The sequence below is a fragment of the Orycteropus afer genome, unplaced genomic scaffold (genome assembly GCF_000298275.1).
Source record: "Orycteropus afer afer isolate SDZICR_OR568_19922 unplaced genomic scaffold, OryAfe1.0 scaffold00037, whole genome shotgun sequence".
Taxonomy (NCBI): domain Eukaryota; kingdom Metazoa; phylum Chordata; class Mammalia; order Tubulidentata; family Orycteropodidae; genus Orycteropus; species Orycteropus afer.
The window spans coordinates 882,054-906,184 of NW_006921624.1; the positions used below are offsets into that span (position 1 = coordinate 882,054).

The 24,131-nt window shown below is 41.6% G+C and overlaps 1 protein-coding gene across 1 annotated transcript in view; it reads left to right on the forward strand.

Moving 5' to 3' along the window:
* The window catches only part of DENND1A (DENN domain containing 1A), a 581,826-nt gene that overhangs the window by 318,977 nt on the left and 238,718 nt on the right, over nucleotides 1–24,131 (forward strand). The window contains exon 11 of the mRNA XM_042780373.1: nucleotides 1,815–1,860. Coding sequence (XP_042636307.1) covers nucleotides 1,815–1,860 — 46 coding nt within the window. The remainder of the gene's footprint in view (nucleotides 1–1,814; nucleotides 1,861–24,131) is intronic.

The window sequence follows — 24,131 nt, forward strand, 5'->3', positions numbered from 1 at the left end:
CAACTTTAAAATGTGAATCTGATGTTTAAAAACCTTCATTGTCTGTCCATTTCTTTCAGGATAAAGCCTCAATTCCTTGGTTTCCAATAGGAAGCACGCTGGTCCTGCCTCATTTTTTTTTTTTTTTTTAACCATTCCTTGTTTCCTCAACCCTGTCCCCAAAAGAGCCATCCTAGTCATTCCATTTCCACTCCCAAAGCTGCCCCAGAGGAAAGGTAGTTGGTCATTCTGGTCTGAGTCAGGTGCCTTTCTGTTAGGCTCTGTCCCTTCCACAGGATGTATCACATATTGGAGAGACATGTGGAAAATTTGCCAACCACTTCTTCCCTCCCTGCTCCTACACACACACACACACACACACAAAGAAAGAAAAAAGTTATATAGGAAGGAGGGCTGGGGATTTTAGTTTGGGATCATGAAGTCGTCACGGCATAGAAGGAATATGTATTCAAAGTCAAATCTCAGGTTTGCTGCTTACTTGGTTTGCCGTTGAGTCAGATCTGACTCATAGAGACCACTTCTTGGGTTTCCGAGCCGGTATCACTATGGAAGTAGATTGCCCATCCCTCCTTCCTTCTGATTAGCCTTCTGATTAGCAGTCAAATGTCTTAGGTACTACGCTACCAGAGCTCCTAGTTTGGCATTAGACAAGTAATTTGAGCACTCTAGACCTGTTTCCTCCTTTAAAGTAGGGATAATAATACCTACCTTACCACATTGTTGAGGAGCTCTGGTTGTGCAGTGGTTAAGCACTTGACTACTCACAAAAAAAGTCAGTGGTTTGAATCCACCAGCTGCTCTGTGAGAGAAAGGTGAGGCAGTCCACTTCTATAAAGATTTACAGCCTTGGAAACCCTATAGGGCTGTTCTACTCTGTCTTAGAGAGTTGCTATGAACCAGAATCAACTCAGTGGCAGTGGGTTTGGTTTTTGGGTTTTTGTCAGGTTGTCAAGTGGTTTAGAAAAGATGCATTTAAAGTTCCTTGTACAAAGCCTAGCACGTTTATCCTTGGTAGATAGCCCTGTAAACGATAATGTGTGAATGTGTGCATGTATGTGCATGCACACCCACCCACATACTCACACACACACACTTCTGAAACCAAAGGAAGAAACAGTCTATCCAAAATGCTCAACTTTTAAAAACTTTGGAGTTGGGTTCTCAATCACTGCTCAGGCACTAACTTAGAATCCCTTGCCCAGTGAATGAAGTGGTTGGAAGTCAGTTTATGAATTACACTGTCATTGGCTGGCATGTATACAGTTGGGGAGGAGATGCTTGTTGGCAGCTCTCCAAGTACTTTGTCCAATCAAAATGGACAGATCACATCTCTTGATGGCAGAAGGAAACAGCAAATAAAAAGTCATTTGTCTTTGAGACATGTTATACTCTCCATTTGAGCTTGTTGAATGCCTTTTTGTTATAATCATGGCAATAATAATTCTTATTTGTACCAGGAACTGTACTAGTCACTTGATGTGTATTTTCTCTTAATTCTAATAGCAACCTTCAAGTTAGGCTCCAATATTCCATTTTAGACATAAAGCAGCTGAGGTTGTACAGTCACATAGCTGCTAGAGGGTCCAGCCCCAAGGTTGGTGCTCTTCCTGCCACCACATGCTGCCCACATTTTGAAATTCTTCCGAGTTTCTAGGCTTGAAAACAAAATGTCATATTAGGATTTCTGTTGTGAAAGGAAATGTAACTGTGCATACGTTTATTAAAGCAGTTTTTCTCCAAATAGTGAACCATCTGTAATTTTCTGTTGGAAGCAACAGACATTAAAGCAGCTGTGTGTCTGTTTCTCTTCACAGTGCTCCCATGCCCTACCTCATAGGAATCCATTTAAGTTTAATGGAGGTAAGTTGGCTTCTTTTCTCCACAGATCTTTCTACTTGGGATTTTGTTTTGCTACACTGCAGTGTGAAAGACCAAAATCTGAAGTCGCTCTTCCCATGGGAGCATGGGAAAGCAAAACCTCATGTTCATTCCCCTCCTACATGCACAGAGCTAAGCAGTTCAACTCAGACCCTTTCCACTAGGCTCTTGTTTTCAGTGAGTTTCCACTTTACTTAGAGACTGTCGATTTTCATGGGTTAGGGAATAAGGGTGGAGGAAGGGTTGTTCAGGGTTTGAATGAGGTAAGGGAAATGATTCACTTTGTGAAATGATGTGTATGCTAAATCACTCTAAAATACTACTTTTTTAATTGTAGCAAATGTGATATAAAAAAGTATACAGAAATAAAAAGAAGAAACTAAAACTATCCACAATATTACATTTTCTGTTCTTCTTCCTAGTCTTTATTCTGATTATGTGGTTTTGTATAAATGTACATAACTGCTGTTACATATATGTCTATATAATACATTTTTATGTCTTTATTTCACTTAACATATGCCAGAGGGGTTTTTACATGTTTTTATCCATTCTTAGTAACAATTTTTAATTTGCTGTCTTTCATTCCAGTTTTTGGATATACCACAACTTAACCATTTTCCTCTTGTTGGACAATTAGCCATTTATAATTTGTCACTATTTTAAGTAGCATTGCGGTGAACATCTTTATGCTAAAGCTTTATCTGCATTTTTACTTATTTCCTTAGCATAGAACTCCTATGGAACCCTGGTGGTGTAGTGCCTAAGGCATTTGACTGCTAACCAGAAGGCTGGTGGTTCAAACCCACTAGTCACTCTTCGGAAGGAAGGTTGGGCAATTTACTTCCGCAGTGATACTGCCTCGGAAACCCAGGGAGGGGTTGTCACTATGAGTCAAATTGACTCGAGGGCAGTGAGTTTGTTGGTTGGTTGGTTTGTTTTGTAGAACTCCGGAAGTAGAAGTACTTAGTCAAAGCTATGGATCTGATACCAGATTGCCTCCTTCTTGACTGTACCAATTAGATAGCAATTCTTTTACAGGACTAATCTGTGCATTTTGTAAGTGCTATTAGTTCATATCAAGTTGTTCATGAACCCTAAGGCTTTCCCTCCTCAGGAAAAAGCTTAAATTTGTACTGGAGCAGAGTGGGGAGGAAGATGGGGAACTTGCCTGCTTTGCAGAGGAGATAGGCTCTCAGAGGGAAAATCTAAAACCATGCCTGTCTGTGATGATGCTTTGCATGTCTTAAAGGAAGTGCTACTTCTCTTCTTCTGTTCCCTTCATTTCACGTCGACGAGGACCACCTGCTTCTTCACTATCTGTTGCACACTGTGCTATTGTGCTTACAAAAATGAAACAAGTTGGTTATCGAAAAACCTGTTTGTTTGACATTGAGAATCTTGATCAAAATAGACCACAGAAATCTGCTCAAATTTCTAATTTGACAGGACGGCCATGTGGCTCCTACATTCTGTTAACAGTTCCTCCCTGTCATCACCCAGCCCTAAGCACATACAGTACACAGTTTATGGACTATCTTGGATGATGCATTTAGATCAGATTGAAGACATTTTCTTCTGTGTTTTACCTTTGTTTGTCAAGTTTGGGGTTGTATTCAAAGCTACTGTATAAGAAATTAAAAGTGAGTAAGTGCCAGTTATTGCAGGGTTTACTCTCTGTTGCCTTTCTTCCTACCTTCCAGACTGCTCCAGTTCAGGCTTCTTCAGATTCTCTGTGTGTGTGTGTGTGTGTCTGTATCTTTAGTATTCTCCAAGTTTCCAGCCTTGGCTTTCTTTTTTTCCTCTGTAGGCCCTCTAATCATCTTGTTTAAAGCTTTTGCTTCTGCTATTAAGTCACTGTCAATGACTCTAGACTGTGTTTCCTAACACTGGCCTGCCTCTCTGAACTTTAGGTCCAGATTTTCAAGTGCCAATTGAATTTCACTTAGATGTACTACAGATGTCCCAAACTCAGCTTTCCCAAACTATGCGTTACCTACATACACATGCGTGCACACACACGTGCACATACATACACACTCAGCCACTCTGCCTTCTATTTTCCTAGTGTCCCCAGTCCCTGTGAATGATGCCACTGCCGACAGAAGCACCAGAGTGGGACACGTGAAGCATGACCAAGTGTTCCCCTCCTTACTCTCTCTATAAATAGTCACCAAGTCTCGGAAATGTCTTTCATCATGTTCCTTCCCCACTGACTTCATAGATATTTCTCTTTGCTCTCTTGGATTCTTATAAAGCTTTATTCATTCATTTGATAAAGAAAACAAGGGCCTCTTATGTTCCAAGTGTTTTGGTAAGTTTAGGGGGTAAATAGAGGATTATGAAATTCAGTCCCTACATTTATTAGGGCGTCTTCTTACCTAATCACTCTACCTTTAGTAATCACTCTACCTAATCACGGCCCCTGAGTTCTGCAGTCTCTCCATGGCTATCAAGCCTCTACTCTATCCATGTCCCTTCCTAGCCAATGTTCTCCTGAGCCTAAAAATCCACATTCCCCCACCTCTGCATGGATAAGCCCTACCCTTAGCCTTCTCTTCCAAGAAGCCTCCTATTCGTGTTCTTCTTTCACTTACTGTACTGTGTGCTCTGGATGACAACTGTTTGCTTCCTTGTCCTTCTCCGTCATCCCTTGGAGCATGAGCTCTTTGGGAACAAAGACTATGCTTCATTCATAGTGTCCTTAGCACCTAGCAGGATGCCAGGCAAGTAGTATCATCTGAGTGAATGATATCTGAAAAAAAGGTTGAGTGATTATGTGGATGGCACTTGGGGTCCTTCTAATAGACAACCTTGTTTTCAGGAAACTCAGTGTTAAAATTTTACTTAAAGATGAGGGCCTTTTTTTTTTTTTTTTTTTTACTTCTTTCTGTATGATTTTAAGGAGCCCTAGTGGTGCAATCAGTTAAGCACTCGACTGTTAACTGAAAGCCTGGCAGTTGGAACACAACCAGCCGCCCTACAGGAGGAAGACCTAATAGTCTGCTTCCATAAAAATCACAGCCAAGGAAACCTTATAGCAGTTCTCCCATTGAATGGGGTCTCTATGAGTTGAAATTGGCTCGATGACACCTAACAACAACAACAATATGATTCTAAATAATTCAAGGTGTTTTGTAGTAAACATGCAACACAAAACATGCATGAATTTTGAAGCTAAAACTTGAGACAAATTTTGCCCATCTCGGCCTTTGCAGGGCCATACATGAGAAGGTTTGGGAAGCATTGGCTAAGACAGATCTTAGCCCTGTTGATTGACTGAGGTTGCAGAGAGATCTGCCATGCTGAACTCCTGTGTGGTGAGAGCTAAGAAGAACAAAAATAGTAGCCCATTCTTGGAGCTAGCAAAGACACTGTCTAAACAAAGAAGTGAATCCTGGGAGTTTGGGGCAACCATTAACTACCCAATCTTGGATCTCACGTCTTCTAATTTTCTCTCATGGATTTCAGCTCAGACTCAGAGTACCCTGGTCATGCTTTCTGATTCAGTCCACCTAATTCTGTTACACCTTTCAGGTAAGGACAGATTGCCCTTGCAATTTCCTTTAGGGCCTGTGAGCTAGCTATATGATACTTGAGGAGGAGCTCCTAGCTGAGGCCAGAGGAAAGCTCTTTAAGGAAGGAGCTCAGGAAAGCCCATCTCTTCTCTTGCACTAGTTTTCTTACTGGCAATTCAGCAAAAGGCTTATTTTTTACTGTCTTGTTATTTCTTCTTGAAAGCTATAGGCACCTTATTATGCCTTTGCATATGTGCCAGAATTTTTTAAACTTCAAATGAATGTGGCAGATGTTCATAAAAGTTTAGAAAAAGCTACCATAGGAAGACTTTTTAACCATTTTTATGACACTCAAATTTGTTACACAAAAGGAAATATAAATTATAGCCTAGTGTTCTCATTTGAAAGAAGGTTATTTTGGGGAAAGACCTAATTTCTAGTTTTCCTGTGCCTGCAGAACATTGTTGCTGTTTGTTAAGTGGTAACCTAGTCACCTTAAAGAAATCACTTTTTTCTCTAAAATGACAAGTTTATAGCTGATTGTAATTTTTTTTTTCTCTCCTTCTGCATTTTTAAATTCTTTTTCATATAAACAAACATTAATTTGAGGCTAGTAGTAAGTTAGCAGAATGGCCAAGGGTATTGGCATAGACCTAGTTTCTTCTTGGAGAGAATGATCATGTTAGCTGGCAGCTAGGAAATCCCAAAACATGGCCAGATTACACAGTGATTGTTGCTTTTATTCAAGTCATCTCAATTTAGTTCAGGAGATGTTTATGCAGCCTGTCTTCTATGCCATGTCTGGGAATAGGTGCCAGGTCAGGATGGTTTTTCTCCTATTTGATCAATGAAGACCTTCCTCTTCACAAACAAAGCTTTATGTCCAGACTTCAGAGTAACTGACACAGGGAATGTTTCCAGAAGATATTTTTATCATTCCTGGTGGCAGAATGGTCAGGAAGGAGAGAGGGGGAGGGCAGTGGCACAGTTCTGGAAAGGCTCAAATTATAAAACTGCACCTCTTCACAGAGGCAATGAAGCATAGAGGTTAGAATGTTGGCCCTGCATTCTGGCTCCCCTCCTTCCTACTATGTGATCTCAGGCAAGTTAGTTGACCTCTGAGCCTTCGTCTCCTCACCTGTAAAATGAAGGTAGTGGCTACATCCATATCTTCTTACAGGCTTGTTGGGAGGATCCAGTGAGATAGTGCACATCAAATGCTTAGCATCATGGCTCATAAAGAGCTCAACAAATGCCAACAATCATCGTGGAAATAATGACCACTTGCACTGTTAAATGGTTACATGTTTGATGACTTTGAAACTGTATTTCAGGAACCCTTACATCCCAAGAAGGCGCTCTGGTGACACAGTGGTTAAGGCATGTGGCTGCTAACCGAGAAAAGTTGATGGCTTGAACCCACCAGCCTCTCCACTGGAGAAAGATGGGGCAGTTCTGTCCTATAGGATCACTATGAGTGGGAATCAACATGATGGCAGTGGGTTTGGTTTTGATTTTTGTTCCAAGAGCTATCATCTTCATTCCCTAGGGAAAGAAGCTTTGAACAAAATTGAATTGTGCGTACCCCATTTCTCCAAATTTGCAATGCTGGGGGCACTGTCCCAGGCTTGAGAATAGCCTTTCCATAGAAAGTGATAAGTGCATTTTCAAGCCCCAGCTTTATCACTTGGGGCTATGTTAACTTCGAGCATGGTGTCTATCTTACTTTCTTCATCTATAAGAGTGGATAGTACCCATCTCGTAGGATTGTAGTAAAGATTAAATAAATGAATCATGTGTGTATATACCACCTGACCCCAGTAAGCAGGCATAGAGCAGATACACAGTGTATGTTCCCTTCTCTGGTCGTATTTTGAGAGCCCTCTGCACCATGCTAGGAACTCTGTATGAAATAATGACTGTGACATCATCTTGCCCTCACAGGTTAGTCTAGAGCTGACCCAGATAAGTAGAAAGTAATTGCCATGAACTTGAAATGCCTTAGGCTCTAATGGGAAAGATACCTTATGTAGCCTTGAGAACTACCCTTCTCAAAGGAAAGGAATGCCTAAATTGAAACCTAACAGATAATTCAGAATTATGTAAACCAGGGGAAGAAAGAACACATCTATAAAGACTTAAGTGCAGAGCACAGGGCTTTCCAGAAAGTATAAATATTTCAGCATCTGATAGGAGCAGAGAGCTGAACTGAGAGGGGAGAGCTGAAGTAGGCAGGCGAGGCCCAGGCCATCCAGGGCCTTGTAAGCTGTGTTAAAGAGTTTGAACTTTATAGGGCAATGGAGAGCCATTGAAGGGTGTAAATAGGGGAAGGACATGGTCAGGCCTTCTCCTTCTGGGCCATTAGAAACACATTCCTCTCATATAAAATACTTGGAAACTGCTTAACCATGTTAATAAAGTAAATTGATATTTGTAAAGATCAAGGTAATTCTTAAGTAAATTACACACCAAAAGCATGTATATAAAAGTCAGATGTGTTAGTGTCCCAAACCCGAACTTTCAAATGGTTCCCTTGCTACCAAGTCGTGGTGGAGGTGTTTGTACTGGTGGCTTTCTTTGGGGTTTTAAGCACCACTTTTACTGGATTTTGTCTTTTCCTCTCTGTCTTCAAGTACTTTTTGTGCATTAGTTATTCTTTCTAGACCCCGGGGTCTTTTGTTTTGTTTTGTTTTCAATAGAGACACTTTTATTAAGCCTTAGATATGACAAAGCAAAGATAGTCATCGAGGATGAGGGAAACCATCAGCATGTACACAGTACAGAAAGCTGAATGGAGACCAAGTCACTGCCATAATTATTTATGAGTGCAAACAAAGGAAATCATCACAAAATCAGGATTGGTGGGAGATTAATTCATCACTGCTGCAGGCAGGACTACAGAAGCAGGGAAAGGACCATGATTGGCATTCGCATGTAGTTAAAGATCAAAAAGGGTTACAGGGTTGGTTTTGGGGCTTGACTGCGTACCTGGCTAGGTGGTGGTCAGGATATGACTCATGACCATGGGGTAAGTCATAGCCACAAGGTGGCTACAAAACAATATCAGGACCCCAACTTAAAGTTAGAAAAGGACACACAAAAGCAAGTTCCCTAGTTCTTTGTGTGAGCATGTTCTGCTCCTCCTGAGCAGAAACTGCCTCTCCTTAAGTTTGTCCTGGAATTCACTAGATCCCAGTTTGGAATATAAACTTAGATTGTATGCTAAGTGGTAGTTCCGGATGATAGGAGCTGGGGAGTAAAACCCAAGTACCAAGTTTGCAGCCCCTGAGACTTGTCCAGTCCAGTTTCAAGAGGCATGTGATGGGTGCCCAGGCACACACCTGAGCTCCCAGCAGTCCTCTCTCCTTCTCACCATTGTTCATCCAGGAATGCTTAGCTGTGGGCTCCTAGTAGCCTGGTTTTGCAAATGCACCAAGTGCTTGGAAGCTCACCCAGCTCTCCACCATCCGGAGGACAGCATCCAAATGCACAGGAGATCTCATTTGAATGGCTTGGATCCGGAGGCCACATTTGTCTGTGTCTGCAGTGGGGCTCCCTGTTTAACCATGGGGATTTTACGCAGAATAACAGGGCTCACTTTATTTACAGACAAAAAAAAAAAAAAAAATTTTCCCTTTGCATCTCAAAAAACCTGCATTTCTGTCAAATGAGTTAGCACCATTTTAACTAGTTTTTTCTTTTCTTTCTCCCCCCCCCGGCATAGAAAATCTTTAATCCTTTGTTTTCTCTTTCTCTCTCTTTTAAATATTTATTTTTAAGCAGTTTCAAAGTGAATGAAGAAGAATGTTTCTTGTTTACCGTTTTACAACTTTGCATCCTCACAGGACTCCACAGTTAGACAGTAATAAAATGTAGTTCACATTTAGAAATGCTGCAATTGGTGCAAAACTCTGAGCCGTGGTTATTTTCAGGTATAACTGGAGTGGTATATGTGTCCTCACAAGAATCGAGGAATTCCTGGTGAGATTTGTTAGTGCCAAGTAATAATAGTCTTACTTATTAGATGGCAATATTTGCATGAAAAATTCTTCCTATAGTAGTTTCTGTCATAGGTCCATGGTAGAAAAAAAAATTTTTTTTAATTGTGATTTGGGTGAAAGCTTACAGAGCAAATTCAGTTTCCAAACAGCAGCTTACATACACTTTGTCTCATGATATTGACTGCAGTTTCCCACAATGCCATAACTCCCCTTCCACTTCCTCCCCATAGTTACCTCTTCCCTGTGTCCTTCCCTCCCATGCACTCCTGCCTCCCGAGCTGTCTATGGGAAGAATATCAGTAAGACAGAGAGAGGGCTGGGGGGAACTTAATGTGATCTGGGTACTTAGTGCCCCATACTGTGCTAGGGAGGTACCTTTTCACATGTGAGCATCCTGAGAATCTCTCTGCAAGGTGGGAACTATTCACATTTGCAGATGGGAAGTTGAGGCTCGAAGAGATGAAATGATTTATTTCCAGTGCCTGAGCTGCAATGGGCTTATCAGACCCTAGAGCCTCTGCTCCCTCCACGATCACCCCGTCAGGCAGCATGGCTTATACCACCGGTCTCGCCCAAAAAATGAAGGCAGAGGCCTTCACTTTTGCCTGAGCTTTTTCTTCTTGGGCCTCCTGTCATGCTCTGGGGACTGTGGGGAGGATTTCAGGTTTGGTAGCCTCATGTTCCTCCAGAGAAGAAACCTCTGAGTACACTTGTCATGGGTCCTGCTTATGTAACTTCTCCAAGGCCCTATTTTCTCGTTTTCAAAAGTAAGATTATACTGTCTATCTCAGAGAGTTGTAAGAATGAACTGCTGTGACGGACGTGAAGAGCTTTTGAAAAATACCCTACCAAACATTAGTCTTTATAATTCAAAAACCAAAAAAACCAAACTCACTGTCATTGAGTTGATTCCAATGCATAGCGACCCCCTTTGGGTTTCTGAGGCAGTAAATCTTTAAGAAGTAGATTGCCCAGTCTTCTTCCACAGAGTGACTGGTGGGTTTGACCTACCAACCTTCTGGTTAGTGGTCAAATGCCTTAGGCACTACACCACCAGAGTGCCTTGTCTTTATAATTAGTAATATAAAAATAAAAGGCAAACCAGGTCAGTTAAATCCTGGAAATTCCATTATTATGTAAAGAAGAAAGTGATTGAATAGTACCTTGGTTTTCCTGGAATTTCCTTCACACTCACTCCTCTCAAGTTGATTCTGACTCAGGGCTACCCCTCCTTAGGTTTCTGAGGTGGTAGAGCCACAGAAGTAGATTGCCCAATCTTCCCTTGTTGTTGTTGTTTTTGTTGTTATTTGCCATCGAGTCGACTCATAGCAAGCCCTCCTTGGGTTTCCGAGGCAGTGTCACTACAACCTTCCTTCCGAGGAGTGGCTGGTGGGTTTGAACCGCCAGCCTTCTGGTTAGCAGTCAAGTGCCTTAGGCACTATGCTACCAGAGCTCCTAATCTTCCCTTAGAGTGTGGTTTTATCACCATGCAGAATCATCACAAAGGCAGGGAGGTCCCATCATTCACATCCTTTGAATCCAGAGGATTCAGGGAGAAAGTCCAGCAAGCTCTGTTTCCCCAGGCCCTGCAGACAGTCCTGGAGTTAGCCTGATGGATTTCCCCTGAAGCACTCTCCTCATGGCAGTGGCATCTGCTTTTAAAATGAGTGTGATTCTTAAATGGCACTTATCCTAATGTTAGAATTAGTTAATATAAAACCATTTAAGGCTCTAGTAGTCATTTATGGAATCAAAGGGAACAAGTACTTCTAGCTGATGTAAGTATCTTTTGCAGTCAGTACATTTTCCAACTAATTTGTTGTGACTGAACATTCTCTGGTGAGATGAGATAGCCCTCTGTTACAGATTAGAAAACTGAGTAATTTATGAGGGAGAATCCCAGTAGAAAATGTGAAACCATCATCAATGCTTTTGTTTTCCACTTTTCCTATCATGATGTAGCCAGTCTTTATATGTAAGTTCCTTTTAGCAGTGTTAAAACTGACTTCAAAGAAAGCCTAAAGTTTATAATTGTTACCTAAATAAACTTGGACCAACCCAGTTCTTGCCAGATTTAGGTAAGGAGCAGAATGTGAAAGATTGTATGGCAGAGTGGAAAGCAGTCTTAGGCTCTAAAGTCATATGGACCAGAGTACAAAGTCTAGCTCCATCACCTCCTACTGGGTGATTTTCAGTGTGTGTTTGTTTAAAGGAGGAATCAGTTTAGCAGAAGGGAAAAAGAGTTATAATTACTACATCACACAGTTTGACCACTTTGTAAAAAACTGTTACTACACTATACTTTTAAGAGATGCCTTTTGAAAGTACTTTATTAATGTTGTTGTTGTTGTTATGTGGATCTGACTCGTAGCGACCCCTCCTTGGATTTCCGAGGCGATATCACTATGGAAGGAGATTGCCCAACCTTCCTTCTGAGGAGTGTCTGGTGGGTTTGAACCGCCAGCCTTCTGATTAGCAGTCAAGTGCCTTAGGCACTATGCTACCAGAGCTCCCACTTTATTAATAATATATAGTATATACCATTGAATGAGTGTTTATTAATGTGTACATACATGGGTGGTACAATCTGTTTCTGCTCAGATACTAAGTGAAAGGTTAGCAGTTCAAATCTACCCAGTGGTCATGCAGAAGGAGAAGGCCTGGCAATCTACTACACAAGATTCCAAAACCAAACTCACTGCCATCAGATCGATTCTGACTCAAAGTGATCCTCGTTAGGTGTCCAAGGCTGTAAATCTTTATGAAAGTAGACTGCTTCATCTTTCTTCCATGGAGCAGCTTGGGAGGTTTGAACCACCAACCTTTTGGTTAGCAGCCAAATGCCTTAACCACTACACTACCAGTGCTCCTTCAGTAAGACTACAGACATCAAAAACCCTCTGAAGTACAGTTCTACTCTGATACACACAAGGTCACCATGAATCAAAATCAATTCAAGGGGCAGCAGGTTTGATTTTTTTTCCCCTGGCACTTTACTCATGTAATTTCTAGTTGTCATTACTTTTAGATTGTTGCTCCTGCTTTCCAGATGAAGATGTTAAGGCATCTATTTGAGCTCCAGACCCTTCATTAGTAAAATGGGCAGATTCCCTACTTCACAGGATTTTTAAATGAGGAGCAAATGAGAAAATACATGATAACACACAAATTGGTCTCTGACACATGGTAGGTCCTAAGTAAATAGAAATGATTATCAATATTATATGACTGTCTCTTTACCCATTACCATCGAGTTGAGTCTAACTCATAGCGACCCTCTAGGACAGAGTAGAACTGACTTGTAGGGTTTCCAAAGCTATAAATCTTTATGCAGACTGCCGCATCTTTCACCTGTGGAGCAGTTGGTGGGTTTGAACCACCCACTTTTCAGTTAGCAGCCAAACACTTTAACCACTGCACCACCTTTGTTGTTGTTGTTATTTGCCGTCAAGTGGGACCCGACTCATAGTGACCCCTCTTTGGGTTTCCGAGGCAGTATCACTATGGAAGTAGATTGCCCAGCCAGCCTTCTGGTTAGCAGTCAAGTGCCTTAGGCGCTACACTATCAGAGCTCCTCGGTTCCTTTTATGTAGGTGAAGAATTGGTAAATTCTTGAAAAAAGCTAAGACTCTTCCATGTAAGATTGACTCTGCCCTCTTTCTCAGCCTTTTTTATTTTTTAATGAGTTTGACTTTTTCTAAATTGACATTAGTTTACAGGCACTTTTCACTGAGCATAGCCACATGGGACTGGTGACTTCTTTTCATAAACTCCTTGCAAGTGATTAAGGGTGGAGCCATTGTGGGAGCTCAGAGACCCGCAGCATGATGATTGAAGAGAGGTACCCTTGGCCTAGTCAAATCCCACTTGGAATCCCGGCGCATGTGGTTTTGTTTAACACCATGCTCTGCCGTCTCATGGTATGGGTTTGTGACCATCAGGCGTTTGTTGTTGATATGTGAGGTCACCACAGTAGGGTGTTTGTCAACCAAATTAAACTTCCTCTTAATGGCCTAAAATAATTGATTCGGAAGGCCTTTAAATGAAACACAGCAGTATGTAAGCAAGCTGAAGCCCAGCATTTTTTGCACAAATTATTTGGTTTTGGTGTTTTGTTTTGTTTGTTTTTGTTGGGGAAAAGAAATGATGTTTGGGGCAGGCAGTGAGCCTGCATTTGAATCCCAGCTCTTCCATTTGTCTCTGTGTAACTTGGTCAAGTCCCTTAGCTGCTGTGCTTATATGTCTTAACATTCCCATCTGCAAATTGAGGCACCTTCAAGTGGTGACAACTAAAATAATATGACTAGAGCACCATGCACATTAGACCCTCACACAGTGGTAGGTATTGTTAATAGAGTATTTCCAATTGGCATCTCTAAAGAGGATAGCTTAATAATAATTCTGTACAAAGTGATCAACTGTGTGATATAGTAACCACATTTTCTTCCCCTTGCTAAACTGATTTCTCTATAACCTGCTTTCTGAACCAAAGGTAAGCATCCATAGACAGAAGTGCAATTAAAATTGGAGTCTATAAACTTCAGTTACATATTGTTTGACTCTAAGCTTATTTCAGAATGAATTTAAAGTTGAATATTTAAGATATATGCCATTTAGGCTACAAAAGGAGTGAGTTTTCCTTTGCCCATTGGATGCCTATATTAAAGATCCAAGTTTAGGTCTTTGCAGGTAAATATTGGGCCACCACTCTATGTTCAGAAAGGCATTGGCTGAAGGCTTTTCTTAAGTATGATCAACACTAGCATTAAAGTTGTGTTTGTGATTGGAAGTTACCAGCATCCTGCAGAGTGGTTGTACAGTGTCCCGCCTAAAATTCTTCCCTCTGTAAACCCAAATATCTGACAAAAGCTAAAAGCTACAGCCTGGGGCTACCTAGACTCCTGTACACTACTTTGGCCAGATATAGTATCAAGACAATACAAAAGGAGTCAAGGTTTTGTAAGATCCACTGGTAACAAATTTACAGCCTCCCTCTTCACTATTTGATTGCAAATAATTCACACTGACCGAATGGGTTAAATTATGAAGCTTGATAAGTACATATGCACATTATCCATCCCTAGCTTTAGGAAAGGGAAAAAAAAGAAAGAGAAAGATAGCTAGGATTTTGGAAGTCATCCCAATTTTTAAAAATAAGAGAATTTGGACATTTTGGCATATGGGGTTTTTTAAATGAAATTTCATGGAACTGAAAACAGTCAATTTTAGGTTTCCAAAAATTGTTTTGATTTTCATTGGTATAAATTTGCTGCACATGGTTGTAGGGAAGTTCTGAGAGATGCATTTGGGACTTTAGGGTTGATTTTTGTGTTGTTGTTAAGATTTGTGATTTATTTTTAAAAGGTGATTTCCCCCCCCACCCCCCGCCCCCAATTCAGTTTCCATTTCTAAGGACAGTTTTTGGTAATGACATTGTGAAGCATTGCCAAACACTTGGACTTGGGGCTGAATTGTTGAGCTTCATTTCAGCACCCTTTGGACACCGCACTGCAGATTGCTCTTCCCGCATCTCGGAGCCAGAATCTTGAGGCCAAGTGAGCTGGGCCATTCCATTAGCAGCAGCTGCTGGTGATAAGCACTTTGAGAGTCACCTGTGTAGGTCAGGCTTATTACACATCAAGGTTTGGCAGCCTTGTTGGAAGAGAGGGAAGATGCCCAGGAGGGGGCTTCAGGCCACCTGCTGTGTGAGGATCAAAGGGTTGAAAGGTCAGAGGGCGCAGCTCCCTTAACCATATCTGTCTGTGCAATAGCTATTTCAGATTGTAAATCTGGGCGATTTCATTAAGTCCTCCTGGCTGCTACTGGAGCATGAAATAATAAAATTTTATATCTTTTGCCTTTCCTGCCTCTGGCAGCCAGGTTGATACATTCTCTGCAAGATTGGGGCATCTTTATGAAAACCTTTCCTGGAATGGTCAGTGCAGCCCTAATGAAGCCTCAGATTGGGAAGTTAGTGTTCACAGGACCTCCTCATCTTCTGGAAATGTCTTCTTGGAGAAAAAAAAAAAAATCATGTAAACCATTTAGTAGTCTTTTGCCTTTATGTAGCATCTGTCTTCTGAAAAGGAGGTCCCCATAATACTCCTGTTGCTAAGTGTTTAATCTTACATGCAGAATGATAGCTGAGCTTTCTCAAGGCTGCTGCCTATTGAATAGCCCCTGTTCTAATAACTCTCGAGTCCCTTTTTTGCACAGCCCCAAGCAACCATAAAGATATTACTTCCCACTCGGCAGACTTTTTGGGTGTTTTCAGAGACATGTCTCCTGAATATGATTTTCCACATACTTTTCCTAAACCTCAAAGTTGTTATGGACCATTAAGACTCCTTGGCTCTTGGGCAAGACAAATCACAGTAATGGCTGCCCCTTTCCTGCCCATATGTTTAAGACCCCCTGTAGTTTGTTTGGAAAGTTAAGAGATTTTCACAGTGAAGGTGCCATTTCTGAAATTTAAAGTGTTCCTTTTCACCAGGAGATAAGTTCACTCTGATTAAGTCCGTAATTCTCACTAAGCCATGTTTATGGGGGCAATAAACAATGTTTCAGCGTGCTTGTTAAATTGTGTTTCCACCCTCTCCACTCTTTAAAAATTGACATTTCAAATAAAAGGCAGGTGGAGATGGGAGTCCGGGTTTGCTGTGCTTAGTGATGAATGAATGATGGCAAGTGGCAGTTCTGTGGGAGGAATGGGGTCCTGTTTTATGAGCAGGTGACCCCAAACCATTTTGGGACTAGAGAAGCAGCACCTTCGTAGGCCCTCAGTGAAACTCTTAAATTCAAATTCAAGTTTCATTGTTTCAAACTGAATGGGTAGTATTATACCCATTATTTAATTTTTGCAGCAAGTCTGTGCTCTGGCAATGGTGGTCTTACTTCACAGATGATGAAATTTAGGCACAGAAATGTAAACTAACTTGTCTAAAATCACAGCAAAAGGATCAGAATTCAAACCCAGGTATTACATTGTATGATGTGTTTTGGTATGTACAAAAGAAAAATATAACCCTGGCACTGCTTTTAGGATATGTTTGCTATTATATTTCTAACACTCTGATCATTTCTGTCCATGGATGACACAAAAGTGACAGTGACTTGGTCACTGTCCTCAGTGTTTTTTAAGTACCAGCTCTTTGCCAGAACATAAAAAGGGCTACACAGAAAGGAAAAGGAGACTCAGTTTTGAAATCAGGCAGTCCCAAGCTCAAATCCCAGCTCTGTTACTACTCTAGGGTTTTGGGTGAGTGACTTCACCTCTTGGAGCTTTGGTTTTCTCTTCTGTAAAATGGGAATAATAGTATCTGTTTTACAAGGGTGCTTTGGGAATCAGATTAAATAATGTATTTTAAAATACAGTATGTTTAAAAACTCTACAATGCTTTTTATAAATCACAGTGGTAAATTTTATTATAGTAAAGGTTAATATAGTAAGGTTGAAACTGTCATTTTATAAGAGAGAAGTGACAGGTACACATGACATAATTGAAAACAAATTGAAACAAGTCATAATTAAGCACTGAAGTATGTGTTGCCCACTGTATTTGGCTTAGGAGTCAGTGAAGGCATCTTGCCATGGGAGTGAGAGTAGTCAAGAAGGTTTTATAGAAGAGCAGGGTCTAATGGAAAGGAGACAATCATGGATCTACATTTGGGTCTTCACATCTTACCAGATGCTCAGCCATCTCATCTCTGATTTGTGCTTAGCAACAATGACATTGATACTTTTCTCCTTTTCTTTTCACATATGAGGAAACTGAGTCTTTAGCAGTAAAGATGGTGTTTTAGTTTGAGGCGAAACACCAGTAGAGTCAGAAGTTAAATGGGCTCACCTCTCCATTCTGGAGGGCAGAGAGCAGTGCGGGCTGGCTGTGGTGCTATAGAGTAAATCACCAGGGCAGTTAGCACAACCATGTCTTAGAGGGGGGCCAGCTGGCATTGACCGAGCTCTACCTTGTGACTGGCACTGAATGAAACATCTGCCCTATAGTGCGTGCTTTATCTTCTTGGCAATCCTGAAGGTAGAGTTAGAATCTCCTTCTCACAGAGAAGAAAACTGATGCTAAAGGAGGCTAAGTGCCTTGCCTAAAGCTATCCAGCCAGTAAGTGAAAGAGCTAGAACATCAACCCTGAGACTTTCTGATCCTGGCCCCAGCACCACCGTGGGATATTTTTGCCTACATGGAAGGGAGGGAATCAGGAAAGTTCCGTGTGAATGAAGATGTTCCACCATGATGAGATCTCTCCTGACTTCTATAACAGATTCCTGTGCCCTTTCTTAAATTTAATGATATATAGTTATTGCCTTCCCCCACCCCATTCATGCCCTCCCACAAGTAAGTCGGGAGCCCCTTGAGTTCAAAGATTATGTTTTAAACGTTTCTGTGTCCTTAGAGCCTAGCAAAGTTGACATGAATGGATGAATGAATAATTGACTGAATGCATAACTGACCAAATGAGTGAATGAATGAATGACCAACAGATGGATGATCAGGAAAGGAGCCATTGGAGAAATAGCGTCTTTGTTGACTAGGGTTGAAAAAAATCCCTGGACTTGTTAATGATAGTCAGTGCTCATTACCTGTGAGGAGTAGATTTGGCCTGACCTGGGGCGTGCTTATACCACTTCCCTCCCCACCAAACTTCTGTTTCTGTTTAAAGCACGCTGGGAAATTCCAGCGGTGTTTTGAGGGGTCCTCTGAACTGTCGAGCTTAGATTTTTAATTTTGTAGAGCAGGAAGGAGCAAATCAGTGACTTCTGGCTCCAAAGAAAAGCTACTACGTTTATCAACTGCTTGGCAGCTCAGTGACCTTTGGGGCCTGAGGGAGGGAAGGAGAATGTCACTGTTTCCTCTGGGTGTATCCAGATCTCAGGAGAGAATAAAGAATTTAGGAGAACATCTGAATATTTGCCTTTCCTCTTCCTGCCCTTTCTACTTTCTCTCTTATTTCTTTTTCTCTTCCCTCCTAGGAGGCCACTGGCTCCCCTGTGCTGTTCTTTGTTGTGTGCTCATATGTATGCGCATGCATCTGAGCACATTTGGTATCTGCTCTGTAGTAGAAAGAACACTGGCTTCTGGAACCCAAATTCAAACCGTGTCTCTGACATACACCAGTTATGAGAACATGGCACAAATTAATCTCTTGAACCTCAGTTTCCTCATCCATCATGTGGGTATAATCTCTGTAGGAAGCCCTCTCCTCCCTGGGAATTTTAATGGAATCTGGGTCAGGCATCAATCTGCTTAAGGGCTTGATTCATTTGATTTATGGCTCACATAATGTTTATTATGTTACAGTTGCTCAGTATATTTATCGATCAAAACAGTGCATTTGAGCAAATAATATGATGCATAAACAAGTACAAAGGCATTGGTGTCAGAACAGGGTTCCACGTTTAGCTTCACTGCTTCTTAGTTGTAGAACTTTGGGCAAGTTATTTTACCCCTCTGACCCTCAGTGTCCTTCTCTTTCCATGGAGGTGTTGTGCGGATTGCAATAAATAATACTGTGTAGAGTTGGGCCACAGGAGGAATGCAGTAACTAGTAGCTGCTAATTTTGTTGTTGGGAAAATCACTGAGATGATGGATGCAGAGTGTGTGCTCCAGTGCCTGGCACGTGCAGGCCCCCTGTGAAGTAAGCTGTAGCTGGGGCAGTCAGGAGCTGTAGGAATAAAGTTAAGGTAAGAGGTAACTGCATTAAGTCCAGCAACAGTCATTTGAGATAAAATTTTGATTAACTATTAAGATGTAATTTTTGGTTTAATTTTAACCATATTCTCTAGCTTTTGAGACTGAGGAAAAAACTGCCGACAAGTCATACTTGAGAGAGCATACGACATAATGTCGGGGCCACATGAGTGTGCCTCTCTCACAGGGGATGAATTTATACTGGACTTGTTTTGAGCTAATGCAGAGCACATTGTGGGCATGATAATCCTCTGATTTGAGTGTTTTTGCCCGAAATCCATCCCAATCCATCCCCTTTGCTTGGCTACTGGTTCTTGGTCTCACAGGGTACTACCTCGGGTTCTGGCTTGACTGTAGAAGAGAAGGTGGCACTTTCTGTCCTTGGAGTGTCACCTTGACAGGGAGGAGGTATCCCTGTGGTCTGCACCAGCACCCTGGGCAGATAGAAACATGGCCACAGAGGCTTGGAGTAAATGTTTCTGTTAATTTGTTGGTTTTATTTCCCCTTAACCCTCCCATAACTGTATGTATCAAGTAGTTACTGCCCCATTTTTATAGATGAAGAAACTGAGGTTCATCTAAGTTAAGTAACTTGCTGAGTCTGGTGACTAGGAACTAAAGATGATGAAATCCAAACCCAGTCCATCTGACTCATGCTCCTTCTCTGCAGTCCTCCTGTGCCCCAGACAATGACTTGGGGGCTGCAGAGGTATCTCAGAAGGTACCCAATAATGTTACTGCTCTGCTGTTCACTGCAGAGGGGGCAGGACAGATTGCAGAACTACTGTGTGTCCTGGAGATGTCTGCCTTTGTAAACAAATGTTCCTTTTACCACAGTGAAATGTATTCTAGATTGAATCTCTTTTATCATATAATTTCTACAGTATTAATTTTGTTTCTTTGTAGTAGTAATTGCTCACACCCAGTGCTTATTACATAGCGGAGACACTATCCTAAGTACTATCCACATTTTGGTTCATTTAATCTCCATAACAATCTGATGAAGTCACTGTTATTTACATTTTTGTAAGCTTTTAATTGAAGTATAACATTCATAAGAAGCTCTGGTGGCATAGTGCCTAAGGCATTTGACTGCTAACCAGAAGGCTGGTAGTACAATCTGATGAAGTCACTATTATTTACATTTTTGTAAGCTTTTAATTGAAGTATGACATTCATAAGGGAAAGTGCACCCTTCTAAGTGAATAGTGAACTGAGTTTTCACAATTGAACATACCATGTACCCACCATCCAGATCAAGATCCAGAATATCACCAGCCCTCAGAAGCCCCTCTTATGCTCCCTTCCAGTCACTGTATCTCTCTGACTCAAGGGTAACCACTCTCTGGAATGTCAGTACTATTTATTTCATAATAAGTGGAGGAAATTGAGGCATGAGGAGGTTAACTAATTTCCCAAGGTAGCACAGGTGTAGCTGGCAGAGTTGGGATTCAGAGTTGGAGCCTAGCTCCAGTTCATCTCTCTGAGACAGAGCCAGGACAAGAACAACAGGTTGGTGGTAATTAAATTTTAGTAGCACAAAATCATAAGAGTAGAATCTGACTAACTTTTACCTTTTCTGAAAATCATTTGTTTAAATTCTTACAGTCTTAGAACTCTCACCCATTTTTTGACATAATTTGTAAGGATAAAAACTCACTTTTAATAACCCCACATTTATACATTACTTAACTGTGCATGTGTAAAGACACTTATCTCACTTAACCCTCATAACAAAGCTGTCAGTAGGGAGTATTATCCTATTTTGTAGATGAGAAAACTAAACCTCAGAAGGAAAGAACTTGCCAAAGGTTACAGCAGTGGCAGATGCAAGGCTTGAATCTGGCTTGTTCTCGATCCCATGGTTTTAACTTCTATCTTACTTTCTCTGTCAACTGTGAATTAATTTTCACTAATTAATCATGATCACTTTACATGATTATTATCATTTTTGTTATTATTATTCCCATTGCACTTCCTGAAACGATCTGCCCGTTTGAGCTCACATTGACTTCTGCTGCAAGGCCTGCCTTCCACTAGAGTGATCCAGTGGTGAGTGCTTCATTCCTTCTCCAATAGTGATCATTTGCCTGTGTTAGAGACTGTACTGGGCCCTGTGGTGCAGGACCAGGAAGACACAGCTCTGTCCTAAAGATGCTCCCTGGGTAAGGACAACAGAAAATGTTCACTGACTTCTCGCTCAGTTACTCCATGCATGTCACCTCATTGAACCCCACAGCCACCTCCTAGGCAAGGAGCAGTCTGTTTGCGGAGGCAGAACTGAAACTGGGCCCCAGCTCTTCAAGCCCCAGCTCTAGCTTCTTTCCTCCACATTAAGGCTTTGATTTCCTCAGGCTGGTGAGCACCACATGCACCTGACTACATTTTGGAGCCCTTGGATTGTGTTACCAACGGTGTCTCTTGCCCTTCATTCCATGGTCTGATTCTCTAAGTCCTTCCTTTTGTTACAAGCAGTCCAATCCCCTCCCTGGACAGACAGACTCACCTCCATCTGAGAGGGGGTGCTGGTATGGTTTACAGCACCCAGGGATCAAGGTAAGGGGAGCAATCCAGGCCCTACCCCCATCAGCCAGGAAAGTGGGGAAAAGAGAAGCCAGAGTGGATGACAGAGCAGAATAGTGCCAGGGATCCAGGTAAGGGGAGGGCGGAGAGGTTTCAAACAGCTAAGGAAGACAAACTTGTCTGTCAATTTGTTGTACTATTGTGGCTTGTGTGTTGCTGTGAGGCTTGAGGCTGTGCCACCAGTGTTTCGAGTGCCAGCAGGGGTGCACATGGTGCACAGGTTTCAATGCGGCTTACAGACTGAGGCAGAATAGGAAGAAGGAAGAGGCCATCCACTTGTCAAAGAATTGGCCAGGGAAAACCTTATGAATAGCAGAGAAACACTATCTGACACATTACTGCGCAACTTTGTGAATAGCCCCGAAACATTATCTGATACGGTGCAGGAGAATGAATCCCTTAGGTCAGAAGGCTTTCAGAATAAGACTAGGAAAGAGCTGCATCATCAAAGTAGGAGCTGCCTTACTGATATGGATAAAGTAAAGATTTCAAGACCTCCATTTGCTGACATGGCATGACTCAAATTGAGGAGAAACAGCTGCAAACATGCATTAATAATAGGAACATGGAATGTACAAAGTATGAATCTAGGAAAATTGGAAGCTGTCCAAAATGAAATGGAACACATAAAGATTGGTATCCTAGGCTTGAGTGAGCTGAAATGGACTGGTTTTGGTCATTTTGAATCAGATAACCACATGATCTACTATGCCAGGAATGACAATTTGAAGAGGAATGGTGTGGCATTCCTCATCACAAAGGATATTTCAAGATCTGTCCTGAAGTACAATGCTGTTAGTGATAGGAAATTATCCATATGCCTACAAGGAATACCAGTTCATGGACTGTTACTCAACTTTATGCACCAATCACCAAAGCCAAAGATGAGGAAATTGAAGATTTTTATCCACTTCTCCAGTCTGAAATTGACTGAATGTGCAATCAAGATGTGTTAATTATCACAGTGACTGGAATGCAAAAGTTGGAAACAAAGAAGAATCACCTGTATTTGGAAAATTTGGCTTTGGTGACAGAAATAATGCTGGAGATTGCACGATAGAATTTTGCAAGACCAATGACTTATTCATCGCAAATACCTCTTTTCAACAAGACAAACAGTGGCTATATATGTGGACTTCGCCAGATAGGGTACACAGGAATCAGATTGACTGCATCTGTGGCAAGAGGTGATAGAAAAGATCAATATCTTCAGCCAGAACAAGGCCAGGAACTGATTGTGGAACAGACCATCAATTGCTCATATGCAAGTTCAACTTGAAGTTGAAGACAATTAAAACAAGTCCACAAGAGCCAAAATATGAACCAGGATTATATCCCTCCTGCATTTAGAGACCATCTAAAGAATAGATTTGATGCCTTGAACACCAATGACTGAAAACCAGAATTGTGGGATGACATAAAAGAACATCATCCATGAAGAAAGCAAGAGGTCATTAAAAAGACGAGAAAAGAAGAAAAGACCAAAATGGATGTCAGAAGAGACTCTGAAACTTGCCTTTGAATGGAGAGTAGCTAAAGCAAATGGAAAAAAGCTTCAGGCCTAAAGCAGTCGCCCGCAAAGTGCAAGGCTGGCGGTTCAAACCCACCAGCTACTCCACGCCACATAGTAGACCTGGTTGTCTCTTTCTAGGAGCTCTGGTAGCGTAGTGCCTAAGGTGCTTGACTGCTAACTAGAAGGCTGGTGGTTCAAACCCACCAGCCACTCCTCAGAAGGAAGATGGGGCAATCTACTTCCGTAGTGATACTGCCTCGGAAACCCAAGGAGGGATCACTATGAGTCGGGTCCGGCTCGACGGCACATAACAACAACAACAACAAAAAAAAGAGCTGAACAGGAGATTTCAAAGAGCAGCTCGAGCAGACAAAGCCAGTTACTGTAATGAAATGTGCAAAGACCTGGAGTTACAAAACCAAAAGGGAAGAACACGCTCGGCATTTCTCCAGCTGCAAGAACTGAGGGAAAAAATTTAAGCCTCGAATTGCAATATTGAAAGAGTCTCTAGGCAAAATATTGAATGATGCAAGGAGCATCAAAAGAAGATGGAAGGAATACACAGTCACTGTACCAAAAAGAACTGGTCAATCTTCATCCATTTCAGGAGATGGCATATGATCAGGAACCAAAGGTATTGAAGGAAGAAGTAGAAGCTGCACTGAAGGAATTGGCAAAGAATAAGACTCCAGGAATTGATGGAATACCCATTGAGATGTTTCAACAAGTGGATGCCCCACTGGAGGCACTCACTTGGTTATGCCAAGAGATTTGGAAGACAGCTACCTGGTCAACTGAGTAGAAGAGATCCATCTTTGTACCCATTCCAAAAAAAGTGATCCCACAGAATGTGGAAATTATCAAACAATATCATTAATATCGCACACAAGTAAAATCTTACTGAAGATAATTCAAAAACGGTTGCAGCAGTGT